The sequence below is a fragment of the Carassius carassius genome, chromosome 50, assembly GCF_963082965.1.
Source record: "Carassius carassius chromosome 50, fCarCar2.1, whole genome shotgun sequence".
Classification (NCBI taxonomy): domain Eukaryota; kingdom Metazoa; phylum Chordata; class Actinopteri; order Cypriniformes; family Cyprinidae; genus Carassius; species Carassius carassius.
This window is the reverse complement of record NC_081804.1, coordinates 13,766,688-13,781,081: the sequence shown is the minus strand read 5'-3', so window position 1 is coordinate 13,781,081 and position 14,394 is coordinate 13,766,688. Positions and strand designations below refer to the sequence as shown.

The 14,394-nt window shown below is 40.1% G+C and overlaps 1 protein-coding gene across 10 annotated transcripts in view; it reads left to right on the top strand.

Moving 5' to 3' along the window:
• The first annotated feature begins 7,660 nt into the window (after window positions 1-7,660).
• The window catches only part of LOC132133042 (tight junction protein ZO-1-like), a 92,683-nt gene continuing 85,949 nt past the window's right edge, over window positions 7,661-14,394 (top strand). For all 10 annotated transcript variants that reach the window (XM_059545718.1, XM_059545719.1, XM_059545711.1 and 7 more), the window contains exons 1-2: window positions 7,661-8,068; window positions 14,275-14,316. In XM_059545718.1, the coding sequence (XP_059401701.1) occupies window positions 7,971-8,068; window positions 14,275-14,316 (140 nt within the window). In that variant the 5' untranslated portion in view covers window positions 7,661-7,970. The remainder of the gene's footprint in view (window positions 8,069-14,274; window positions 14,317-14,394) is intronic.

Here is a 14,394-nt window from a genome sequence, read left to right as displayed (position 1 = left end):
AAAGCTTTTATTTGCCCTCTTACCATGACATTATGTCTTTAAGGTACTCAAGAATACAAATGTCCATGTTGTCCTTAATGAAAATTAATAATGACTGAAGATGTCAAGCCTCAAAAGGATGCAAAACAGTAGTCCATATGCTTTTTAAATTTAAGTCTTGTAAAGCCAACAATTAATCGTTGATATTCATCTTATTTTTTGAAAGTTCATTCTAAAAGTAACTGAGACGTTAGAAAAACGTCTGCATTTACACCAGTGCTTTTTCGTTTAAAAATCCCTAACTTTTTCTACAGTTACTACTCTGCCATTCTAGAGGGTTTCGAGGGTCACTTTCTAAAACACTGCAGACCCTTTTTTAGGTGTTTCAGTATAAACTTAGCAAAACTTGAATTTTGAAAATGATGGTGTGGCTGCCCACGTTTACTCTGCATATCCTTATCGACCATATAAACAATAACATCATGCTCATTGTTGTACCTGCATGAATGGTCATGGAGGAGATTGTTTCTGAAACGCAGTGAAAACGCCAGTGTTGACTGCATTTAGAATGAAAATGCACTAGTGTAAATGTAGCCTTAGTTTGCTGAGAGAAAGAAAGTGGCTTGTTTGAAGAGTGATTGTGCGAATATGCTCTGGTATGTATACACAAGGAAACACACAACTGAATCAAACATCTGGAAATAAAGCAAAACAACAGGGAACAAAGTAATTCTCAGGTGCCACACTTGTTATTTACAGCAATAATCTGACATTAATTTGATCGCATTACACCATCCCTTGACATCATTAAAAACAATTATACTGTTGAACCAATCTAGGTCGTCCTCAGACGAGCCTTCCATCGTTGCCTCCAGTCATCCTGATTCTCCATGCATCTGGCCAGTTCATTGGTGCTCTGGGCTCCTGCATCCCTCTTGAGTATGTCCACGTAAGTTAGCGTGGGACGTCCTCTTGACCAATGGCCATGTGTTGGTTCCCATAGCACCAGCTTGCTGGCTGGCAGCTCTCGATGCCTTCGGCAATGTCCTGCAAGTCTCATTCTCCTCACAGCAATCTTATTGCTCACTCTTGTTACTCCCTCATACAGGATTTTGTTGGTTACATGCTCACTCTTGCTGATGTTAAGCACTGCATGCAGCATCCTGGTGTAGCACCCGTCCAGGGACTTCTCTTAGGTTGGATTCAGGGTCCAGCATTCACTGCCATAGAGGAGAACGGACTCTACCGTCACGTAGAAGAAGCTGAGTTTGATTTGGCGGGAAAGGTTGGAGTTCCATACACTGTTCATGCCGTTCAGGGCCCTCCATGCAAGTGCCTTCCTCACTTTTAGATCTTGCTCAGTTGAGTTGACCCATGCGCCCAGGTATTTGAATTCCTCAACTTCTTTCAGCACAGTGTCTTCTGCTGTTATCAGAGGTTGATGTTCTGGTGGAACGTTGTAGGTCATGACCTCAGTTTTCTTTGCATTTATCCTAAGGCCAACCTTGGTGCACTCTAGCTCTACCCTGTGTAGTAGTTCCTGTGCTTGTTCCATGTTGTCGGAGAGCAGACTGATGTCATCTGCATAGTCAAGGTCTGTCAAGACTACTGCCGGGTGTCGACTTGACTTCCTTGGTGTCAGCGTGAAGCCAAGTTCCTGCTCTCGCCCACTGATTGCCTTTTTGAGCGCATAATCAAGGACTATAATGAAGAGGAAGGGGGCTAGTGTGTCCCCTTGCGTTACTCCAGCCAGGAACCAACATTCCTTACAAAAAAGAAGTTTATTTAAGTGTGCTATTAGTATACTTCTTTTAAACTAAAAATAGGAAAGTATGCTTTTATTTTACTTCTCAGAAATATGCTTAAAATGTAATTTAAGTATACTTGGCTTATACTTACAAAAAGTCTAAATATATTAGAACTGTACCTAGAATTTGTTTTCATTATCATACGGTAGAGGGCGCTAGTACACATCTTCTGTGGAGAATTTCCAAAAAAAAAAAAACACAAGTGAAGAAGAAAAAAATAAACAAGAGATACTAACACATATAACACGATCATCTGACATGAAACAGCATTAAAACTGTAACGTTATAGAATAAAAAATTTTGACCGATGAAGATATAATAATTACAGTCAAGCCTTGGGGTGTTGATCGACTTCATCTATGTCTTGATTAGCATTCCAATGATAATCAATGAATCCAATTCATAGTCTTTTTTCAACTTTTTATTCAAAATGGTTCAAAATTTTTTTTTATGAAACTTACCCAAATTTAAGTTGTTTAAAAAAGAATAAATGAAGCTAGATTAAAATGTTTTTGTTTACAAGCAGATTCCCTGTTCTTTCTTTGGATGTTTTGTATGTTCAGATATTCATGTAACAAAATATATACAAATTTAAACCTAAATAAATAGGGCCATAGTATACTCAAAGTATGATGTAAAGTTCACCTAAAGAAAACGTATGAGTATACTTGCAGTATAAAACTACAAATCTAGTAGTTAACTGAGACTATACTTCAAAGTGTACAAAGTATTTAATTAGTAAACTCAGTATACCTATAGGTTCACTTTTAGTATAATTTCAGTACAAACTATAAACATAGAGGTAAACTAGTTGTGTACTCAAAGTTTGCTACTGTTATACTTAAAGTACACTTAAAAGTATACTTTTATATACTAGAAAGTGGGCAAATTTAGTCCCAAGGAGTATTGAAACAGTACACTTACAAGTATACTACTAGAACACTAATATATGTATATTTGGTACAGAAAGTATACTAAAAAATATACTTGAACTTTACTTAAGTATACTTAATAAAATAAACTTGAAGTATACTACTTTTTGGTAAGGGACGCTTTGAACAACAGATGTGTGACAAAGTTACTACAGTTTCAGAAAACGAGCTACTTAATTTCTCCAGCAATGCATCATACTAAGAAGCGAATTACATTATTGTAAATTCCAGGTGAGTTTTGAGAAGTCAATTAAATGATTAATTAAAAAAGACTCATTGACGAGTAAAATATTAAAGCTCCCAATATTGTAAGCTTTGCCTGTTTGGCGCCATCTCTGTTTGAAACCTGCAATTTGAAACCTTTTTAAACCAAGATGGCGGCGCGTCCACACGCAGCGTCTTCTCTCTGTCCCGACAGAACAGTGTTTTTGTGTTTTTGTGTTTTTTTGTCTTGTGAGTCGCAGTGTTTTTGTACGTCGTCGTCGCGTCTACCTGTCTGTAAGCGCAAATACAGTCGCGAGTTTCTGCTCGATGTCGGCAGAACCGCATTTTTACAGTTAAACTCTGCGCACGCGGAACAGCTGCGGGATCTCGGTCTGCTATGGAGGCCTTCACCATCACCGACCCCCACTACTGGATCTCGCCCACAGCGGAGGCGCCACAAGCGGTGTGAGAGGAAGCAGAAGAGGGGTAAACGCGGAGGTATCCGGGCTAGGCTAACAGCTAACCCACACAAACCATCTATCCCCATCATCGTACTGGCTAACGTACGCTCGTTGGACAATAAACTGGACTACATTCGATTACTACGTTCAACTCAGAGGACTGTAAGAGACTGTTGTGTTTTTGTGTTCAAGGAAACATGGCTCAGCAACAGCGTTCCAGATGGCGCTATTAAGCTCGACCAGCTGACGTGCTATCGAGCGGACAGAGTCCTCGTCGCGGGAGGAAAAACCTGCGGCGGCAGGCTTTGTGTTTACATCAATGACGCGTGGTGCCGCGATACTGTTGTGATCTGCAAACACTGCTCACCCCTGGTGGAGTTTATGATTATTAAGTGCCGGCCGTTCTATCTGCCGAAGGAATATACTGCTATACTGCTCATTTCGGTGTACATTCCCCCGTTCAACATCATCAGCAACAGGAACGACGCACTAAATGAACTGTACCAGCACATCAGTAAGCAGCAGACAGCACACCCCGATACTTTTCTCATCTTAGCTGGGGATTTCAACCATGCTGACCTAAAGAGTGTGTTTCCAAAAATACACCAACACATTAACTTTCCAACATGAGGTAATAACATTTTGGACTTTGTTTACACCACACAGAGAGGAGCTTACAAAGCCCTCCCCCTCCCCCACCTCGGAGCCTCAGACCACATCACTGTCATGCTAATGCCTGCATACAGACCACTCATTAAAGTCGCCAAACCAGTTTACAAACAGATTATAGTGTGGCCAGAAGGATCATCAGAGGTTCTTCAAGACTGCTTCAACACAACTGACTGGGACATGTTTAAGCAGGCTGCCACATGCAATAACACCACTGACCTCCAGGAGTACTCAGAGACTGTCACTGCCTACATCAACACGTGTATTGATGATGTAACGGTCACAAAAACCATCACTGTCCAGACCAACCAGAAGCCATGGATGACAGCGGAGGTCTACAGACTTCTGAAGACACGGAACGCTGCCTTCAGAGCTGGAGATGAGGTGGGCCTGAGAACAGCTAGGGCCAACCTGTCCCGTGGCATCAGAGAGGCTAAGAGACAGCACTCCAGTAGGATAGCTCATCAATTCAGCGACAGCAGAGACACTAGGAACCTGTGGCAGGGGATACAGACCATTACGGACTACAAGCCCCCACCACGAACCTGTGACAACAACATCTCTCTGCTGAACAAACTGAACACCTTCTTCGCTCGCTTTGAGCAACAAAACAGCACCACTGCACAGAAGACTCCACCTCCTCCCAGTGACCAGGTGATGACGCTGACCTCAGAAAGCGTGAGGAGATCCTTCAGCAGGATCAATGCACGCAAAGCTCCGGGTCCTGACAACATCCCTGGGCGTCTACTGAAAGACTGTGCAGCAAAACTCAGAACTTCACAGACATTTTCAACATCTCACTGAGTCAGGCTGTTGTTCCCACATGCTTCAAATCTACCACCATCATTCCAGTTCCGAAGAAGCCATCTCCATCCGTCCTGTTGCACTTACCCCCATCCTCATGAAGTGCTTTGAACGGCTAGTCATGCACCACATCAAGTCTGCCCTCCCCCCCTCCCTGGACCCCTTCCAGTTTGCATATCGGTCCAACCGGTCGACCGATGATGCCATCGCCACTACCCTCCACTCAGCACTCACACATCTGGACAAAAAGGACTCATATGTCAGAATGCTGTTCATAGACTTCAGTTCAGCATTCAACACAATCATCCCTCAACAGCTCATTTACAAACTGATTCAGCTGGGGCTCAACACTTCGCTGTGTAACTGGCTGTTGGACTTTCTTACTGGAAGACCTCAGGCAGTACGGGTCGGCAGCAACACATCCAGCACCATCACACTGAACACTTGAGGCCCCCCAAGGATGTGTGCTGAGCCCCCTCCTCTTCACTCTGCTTACCCATGACTGCACACCATCACACAACTTCAACCTCTTTATTAAGTTTGCAGATGACACGAATGTGGTGGGTCTTATTAGCAACAAAGATGAGACAAACTACAGGAGTGAGGTGAGCCGCCTGGCCAAGTGGTGCAGTGACAACAATCTCTCTCTGAACGTGGAGAAGACAAAGGAGATTGTTGTAGACTTCAGGAGAGCACACACTCAGCAAGTTCCTCTGACCATCAACGGTGCGACTGTGGAGAGAGTGAGCAGCACCAAGTTCCTGGGTGTGCACATCACAGAGGACCTCTCCTGGACTGAAAACACCGCAGCACTGGCCAAGAAATCACAACAGCGTCTCTACTTCCTCCACAAACTGAGGAGAGCCAGAGCCCCGGCCCCCATCATGTACACCTTCTACAGAGGCACCATCGAGAGCATCCTGACGAGCTGCATCACTGTGTGGTATGGCGCCTGCAACACGTCCTGCCGAAAGACTCTGCAACGCATAGTGAGAGCAGCTGAGAAGATTATTGGTGTCTCTCTCCCCTCCCTCCAGGACATTTATGGAACCCGTCTCACCCGCAAAGTCCTCTGCATCACAGGTGATCCCACTGACCCATCACACAGCTTCTTCAGTCCTCCCAGCTGCCATCAGGGAGGAGACTGCGGAGTCTCCAGGCCAGGACCAGCAGACTGAAGGACAGCTTCATCCACCAGGCTGTCAGGAAGCTGTACTCCCTCCCGAACTTGCCCCCCCCACTTCTGCCCCAGGCACCACTGAACTATGAACCCCCCCCCCCCCCCACTAATTATATGATGGCATGCACCAGTCACTTGGTCTGCTCACTACCTCATTCAGCATGGAACTGACATCATTCCACTACCTCATCAGTCAGTTAAATAAAATAACTGCTCTTGAGCCCTTTGTCACTTGTCACTTTAATCAGACTTAATAAGCTTTTTTTTTTTTTTTTACATTCCCTTATTTTATATTTGAGCTAGATTTTTAGGCTTTAATGTTAATGTTATCTGTATGCACCGGGGTCTGAGAGTAACGCATTTTCGATTCTCTGTATGTATGTACTGTACATGTGGAAATTGACAATAAAGCAGACTTGACTTGACTTGACTTGAATGGCAGTTATTTTCCGGAGTTGTCTTCTTTACGTTTGTTGTGCATTGACAGGCTCCCCAGAGCGGATTTATTTATTGAAGTTTATGTGTGGGCTGTCAGTCAAAGCACCAGTGTGGATATTCACTAAACTTCCGAATTACATTTATTACCTCTTGGAATATTGTAAAGCACTATTCGGACGGGACTAGTTTTCCAAACTACGTTTGAGTTTCGATTCTTACCACCTGACGTCTGCGTTTTTCATGTACCAATTCAGACGGGACTAACATCTCCGTGTTTATTACAGAGGTGGGAGGGTCTGTTTTGTGCTTCTGGGCGTCACGGAGATCACGCGCTCCGTATGCATGCATTGCACCATGTTAATGTGTTTCTTTAGTTTAACTGGTTTACCTTTTCTTTTTTTCTTTTTGTAGTAGGCTAAACCCATGTTTAATTTTCATAAAGGTACATCTGTAATTAAAACATTAAGTAACTGAGTGCATAAATGAACGCGAGTAATCTTACCTGATGCTGATATTACAATAGCCAGTATTAACAGTTTACGTGATCTGGCTCATGATTTTATTATTATTATTATTATTATTATTTCTTTGCCGGGAAGCAAATATATCAAACATGCGCGCAGTAAGAGCATCTACGGTAATTCGCGTTGGCCAAAACACACGAGGAAACGCGTTCTGAAATAAAATACCGCTGGCAAACACAGACATTCGCATTCGGACAGGATTAGTTTTCTCAGAGGATCACTGAGTTTGCTGAAAAACAGTAGGTAATTTGCTCTGGAATTATCACAGAGGTTGTGTGAGAAAAACACAGACGTGGCAGATTCGGACGGATTAAAATCACCAAGTACGTCTGAGAAACACAGATTTCTCTAACGACCCCCTGTAAAACTAGTGCCGCCCGAATACGGCTTAAGATATCAACTCAAAATTATGTCACAATTAAGTAAATTATGATTTAAAAAAAATAATAATTTGGTTGACTGTCTCTTTAAGCCCACCCCCCAACTCCACCACACACACCACACAGACTCCCCAGACGGACGCGTGGACGCTTCAGCGCGTGCAAAAGAGAGAGAGAGAGCGAGAGCGAGAGCGAGAGAGTGAGAGAGAGAGAGAGAGAGAGAGAGAGAGTTAAGCAAAGTGGCAGCATCCGCGAGTGGCGGGAAAAGAATGCCTATCTCGTGAATTATTACGAGTGGGCTGGCGCGCTTTCAGTTCTTAAAGGTAATACTGTAGACTGTGCGGTGAAACGAGCAGACTGTCATTGTTGTAGTGATGGGCTGCAGCGGCGTGCTCCCTCGCGGAGAGTGTTTCTCCTGTCACTTCTGCTGCTGCTTTAAATGGCGCTGTGATGTCCAACACGGAAGACGCAGTTGAAGCCGATGCCAGGGAGTATGAGAAGGAGGAGAGAATAGATTGATATTATTAGTAGTAACGTACCTGCGCTTCTGGTGCATATTTTTTGTGTTTCACAAAAGCGGTGAACAGTACCATGGTGAATTACCAGAAATACATTACTGTAATGCAGCTGGCTCTAGGGGTGTCTGCCATCAACAGAAAGCGTAGCCTGCCTCCCAGAAAACACATGTGGTGAGTATTTATATATATGTGTGTGTGGATGTGTAAAGGGCTGTTCGGTAGTGCAACTTGCTGGGAAGAACGTTTTACTTTATAACCATGTAAATATCTCTTATTTCAGTCTCTTCGGCGGCAGCGCGAGCAAAGTTTGAGTGTTCAAAGTTCTTCACTTTATTTAATTAACGATTCAGTCTACTAGAAACCCAAGCATGTCACATCATTTATATGTGTATGTCTACTATGTGCACTTTCACATGAAATAAAAAGTTACAGCATGGACGTGTTTCTATGCAATGATTTGTGTGTTTCCTTCATCGTCTCTGTGTGTATATCTGTCTGTGTTGTGTAGAAGTTTCTCGTTCATTTCCATTCATAGTGGTGCTCACTCCTCCAGCACTATTTCTGTGGTTCTGTAATCACTTACTGACTACACTTTATTATTTTCTTTCTCTGTTGGAGCTGGATATAAACACAATTAATTTTCATAATTACCATATTCCACACTCATCCTCATACTTTTATTTATTTCATTTTTTATTACTTTGCAGGCTTGAAATAAATAGGAAATTGTGGCCTTCAGGGCATAGTGTGAGACTCAAATAAAACACCTAGGCCTACTTTAGATTGAGAAATGTTGATTTGCCGTTGGGACTGAAACCTTTTTTCTGTAGGTCTCACATGGCACAAACTTCACCTCATACTCCGCTGCTACTATCAGGTTAAAAGAGCAAAATAATTACCTAAAGGCTGTTGAAATTACATGCGTTAGGAAATCGTGCAAGATCAAAAATAGTCTAATGAAGAAAAAACGTACAATTGGCATAAATTCCAGGCCTTTGTTTTTGTAATCGCACTGAAGAAAAAGATGAAAAACTCTTAAATGTTGTCCTTAAAGTGCTTTTATAAGAAAAGTTCTGTTTGCAGATGGTTGGCCTGTAATGACTCAACAGCCGTAGGAATTTAATGCCTCTTGGGGTTAGTAAAGGCTGCTAATTTGAGTGTTGCATGCTGGGTAATTCATATGTAACTAATTAGGTGCAAGTTGTGAGAACCCATATGTTTCTATCTAGTTTTCATTGTCAATAAAAGCACCCCAGGCTCTTGTAGCAGCAAGTTAGATTCATTTTGTAAATTTTCCCCTTAAATGGAGATCAGCTTGTTTTACTAAATGTAAGGAGTAGTGCAATAGTTGACCCTTAAAGGAGAACTGAAGCCATGGTGTTCTGTCCTAACGTGTGCTACAACATCAGAGCAAAAAATTAACCAAACAAGCAACTGTAATTTACTACTGAGATAAGTAATTAACACGGCAAGCTCCGAATAACTAGAGAACTTAACAAATCCTGATAAATCCAAAATGATGATGAGGCATCTTAAACGCTGAGAGACATCCTTGTGATGCAATGTTTGGATGGTGGTGCTCAGCTCGTTTCAGTGACGATTAATTATTCATGGCTTTTGAAACATGACATAGCTGCTGTTCACAGGAACGTTCTCACCTCAACTGTAGTGGGATTTGAGGCACATGTAAACAAAAGTCACAGTAAATTAAACGAGAATATGTCAAAAACACATCTAGGTCACATTTCATCCTAGTTTCACTTTCAAAGAAAAAAAATGCATAAATGTTTTCTTGACAAATCTCATTACTTTAATATGTGCTCATTCTACAATATTTACATTTATGCGTTTAAGCAGATTCTTTATCTAAAGCAGATTTTTAAAGAGCCAAAAATATTCATAATATTTGTGTCTCTCAATCAGGTAAAAAATATTCTGAAAATGTACTCAACCTCAAGGCAGCCAAAATGTGCATGCGTTTGTGTTCAGTGTTTTATTTGAAACAGATTTGAAGAAATTAAAGAAATTTAACATTGCATCACTTGTTCACCAGTGGATCCTCTGCAGTGAATGGGTGCCGTCAGAATGAGTGTCCAAACAGCTGATAAAAACATTATAATAATCCACACCACTCCAGTCCATCAAGACGTTTTTAACTTCAAACCATTGTGTCTGTCGAAGATATGAGTCCTCTATCTATAATATCGTTTTCTTCAGTGAAAGTTGTGTCATCTGAATCAGGGGAGATATATGCACAGATCAAGCACTTAAGTTTGTCATGTAATTAATGTAAATAACACATATTTTAAGGTCTGTTGTAATTAGAACGATTAGAATTTTGCTTGCAAATAAGTGCAATTACAGCAACAACAACAAAAAATTAGAAACTTATTTCCATTTTCATGTGAGATAACTGTGAATGTCTTCAAATCCCTGTTTTTTCTTTTTGAGTTTGGTGTTAAATGTAACCCAGACATGTTCTTGACAGTTTCACAGTGATATCAGATTATAGTAATAAAAATGCAACTTTTTCCCCTTAAGATAATGCAAACTGTGGAGGGATATGTGCTTAATTTACTTAAAAATAATGTTGTAATGCAATACATCGAAATGGTACTGAAAAAACAAAGGCTTTGTGTTCATTGTTCCTTTGATTTTTGGGGTGAAATGTTACCCAGATATGTTTTAACAGTCATTAATTGCTAGAAAGATTATAACTATCTACTAGAGACTCTTCTCTGATATCTGACCAGAGGTCAAAAATGTTGTCATTAATCACCTACCCCTATGTCGTTCCAAGCCTGTAAAAGCTATTCATCTTCGAAACAAAATTTATGATATTTTGGATGAAAACCTGGAGGCTTGAGACCCATAGACTGCCATGTACAGTAAGTTACACTGTCAATATCTTAAGTTTGAGTTTCTTCAAACCCTTTTACGGGTTTGGAACAACATGGGGGTAAATGATTAATGACAAAAAGTTCAATTTGGGGCGGAGTATTCCTTTAAGAATGTGTGGTGTTGCGTGAGAGTTGCTACATTCAATTTGTTCCTAGGTGAGCCTCCTGGCCTGTGGTCAAATATCTGTCCACTTTCACACCAGAAGATTTCAGGATCAATCCAGGAAAAGAGGTAAAAGGAGAAACATAGTGGAGATGTGTTCTCATGAGTCAAGTGAAGATTGCTTAGAAGGGCCCTTGTAGACGATAAAGCACAGGCAACATGCTTCTGTTTTTGCTGTTTGTGATATCAAAAAATGTATTTAATTATGAAGCATATCAAGTAATTGGATCAGTTGACTGTGGTACATGACTGTAATAAACCACATCTCATTTTTCTTCGATCAAAGGTTAATTCAAATACCTCTACAATCATGAAGACAAACAGTCCATTACGGCTCGTCATTTTTGTCCACCTTTGGTGTTTTATTACCAGTGATTTAACAAAAAGGACTTTTCTAAACCCTCATTGGGGGTTTGACTGATGGAAGCCACAGAGTTAAGAAGTATCATCTACAGTAGGTCATGTTTCATGTGAATAGCTGGGTTTCCCCACACAGTTTTCGCCCCTCCTTTCCAATAGACAAGTAGAGCACTGATTGAGACTCCCTGTAACCTCTCCTCCATCAAGCTATATAAACGTCTTCGCCTTCCAATTCATCTCCATCCAGAGTGATTCTTTACTTCATTAGCAGTTGACGGTCGTAAAGCAAAATATAATCCCTTTTGTGTTTAGCCTGGGCTGAGCACACATGACTGCATTTGTTCCTTATGTGCAAAGCGTCAGTTTGGAAAGAACAATTAGCTGGACACTGTTTCAGTGTCTGAAAGCTTAGGAAGCTGTTCCTCGCTGTCCTAACAGGCAGTTTCTTCACAGGCAGCATTTGCACATGAAGATACCTCCCGAAACTAATTTCAGACAGACTTCTGAGACAGCATGACAGTTTAATGATCTACATTACAACAAAACAGAGAGAGCTTTGGTGTTAACTAAGGAAAAGTGTAATTACTGCAACGCTAATTTCTCACAAGAGAGGAAATCAAAATGTTAATTAAGCATACATTTTTACCACTTGCAACTTTAATATGCTTTTTTTTAGCTTATCTGTCATATAAACAAAAATTGATTAGATCTCAGTATACATGATTTAACACGATCTTTGGATTCGGATATGCCTTGTTGCCTTCCCTAACTCTGTATGTTGCCTGCAGAGGCAGGAAATTTTTTTTTTTTAGCATTTGGATGCAGCCAATTTCAGCATCTTAAATGCCAAACACAAACTATTCTCGATTGTGGCCTGAAACTTGAATGTGTTGCATTCTTAGAATTGCTGCAAGTTGGACGTTAGCATGATTTGTTTTCTTCTACATCCAGTTTTCTCTTTCATTATGGAGAATAATAACATTTTAATGTGACATTTTGAAGGTAACTCTGTCGCCCCCTTGAGTATTGGAGTCAAGGTTTAGCAGGTAAGCATGAGGCAGTGATAAAGGGAAAAGTATTTTTTTTTTTTCATGAACTGTTAATGTATACATTATGTACAACTGAACAGCATTGTAAAGTATAATCTATTTGATAGCATGCATGAACTGGTGCTCATCACATGTGCACTGGAATTTCTCTATAGAAGTTATTAGTGCTAAAATTGGCTCTGTACATATTTAAACTATGTTGTGTGTATCTTGTTTCTCACAAGGGCTTGTCACATCGTTGGTACATCTTTAGAAGATTGGTGTAGTTGTTGTTTGTTTTCCGACTGAGAAAAAGAAATATGCATGCTGTGACAAAATGGGCATTATTTGTACTATGCATAAAAACGTAAAAAAAACAATATACTTGGGTTATTATAGCAACTAATGGTAGACGTTGTTTCACGTCACAACTCAGGATAGTTGCTAGTGTAGTTCTGTGAATGTTTTTCTGATGTTATAAGCCAATTAACATTGTCAAAATGTAATTTCCTTGTGACTCAAAAAGCCATGGTGTACATATTTCAAAATCACATCCAAATCCAAATAACATCTAAATCACATATATTAGATGAATTGGAATGCTAACAGATAGCTTTGCACACTTGCTTATAGTATATTACTGGTCTGGTGTGGTATTCACTTGGTTTCCTCAGGCCAACATCAACCTCGTTGTTACACTTATGTCTTTGTCTTCTCTTTAGTCTTCCATTATCTGCCTCTCTCGTTCAATGATGTAAATTACAGTCCAACAAAGGTGTTTTGGTTGCTTCTTCAATTCCTTTTTCAGTTTATGGTGTTCTTCGAAACCAGAAGCTATAGCAACAGCCCAGGAGGCTTTCTTAATCTACCACTTAATATGGAAATGAGGTCTCCTATTCATTGGTTCCCCAGTCAGCGTGTTGAAACAGAAGATTAGCCATAATGAATTTCATTTTCAGGGGTTTCCAACAAATCCTCTTCACAAACATGGTGTGAGCGGTTATGGTACAAGGCATTCAAATAGCCTCTTCTACTGTACAAGGACTGTCTTAAATTGTACCAATGCTAATGTAAACCATGTGCTCCAGGGGTATTATATAACCTCTCCTCAACCTCTGCAAGGTCAGGTTTCTCCTTTTTATCGCAAAGAGGCATTTGAAGGTGCACAGTGTGTTATAAAAACATTTTGGAATTTTTATTTTACTGTATATAGATAATATTTGTTTAAATATTAAAGCCATTTCTGCCCTTTTTTATGAACTAGATACCCATATTATCTGTATTCAGTTTACATTATTAAAAAAAATAATTTAAGGTTAGTTGGATTTGTTTTACATGCTGGTGTTGGTTACTGGGGCATGATTATGGAATATTATCTGAGCTTGGCATTTAATGTGGGTGATTTGTGTCTATTATCGATGGATGACTGTGGATATGTGCCATAATATAATTTTTCTCAATGAATATCCCATTTTGCTTTGAAATATGTTGCATTAGGTGAAAAGAGTTGCCAAACTGATCTGTTGAGTAAAGCTGGATCTCCAGTTGTTTTAATTTGTTAATTTTATATATTAAATTAATGTTTATTTTTCATATTAAATGCACTATAGCAGCCAGATCTCCCTCCGTTTTGTTTAAAAAAGCATTTTCCTTCAGAGCCCAGTTGGCAAAATAAGTCCCTGTAACTATTTACTTATTTTTACTATAATATTTATGTTACTGTATTTTAATTTTAATTATCCAGCAAAGAGCCGTCTCATTTAACTTAATTAATAATGAAAGTCAATGACAAACAAGCTGAAATAAGTTGAAATTTAGTGCGAATTATTCCTTACTGTATAAATGTCTGTCTTTTCATTGTTTTTTTTGTCATTTTCGTCATGTATTTCAAAGTATTTCTCTCTTTCTCTTGTGCTTCAATCTCAGGGTCTTCCCCAAACACGACATGGACAAATACGGGCCTGCAGTGTAAGCATTTTAAACCCCTTTCACTCCATTTCACTAACGAAACTCCATTGATTTTGCTCATCTTTTTAATGGAGATTA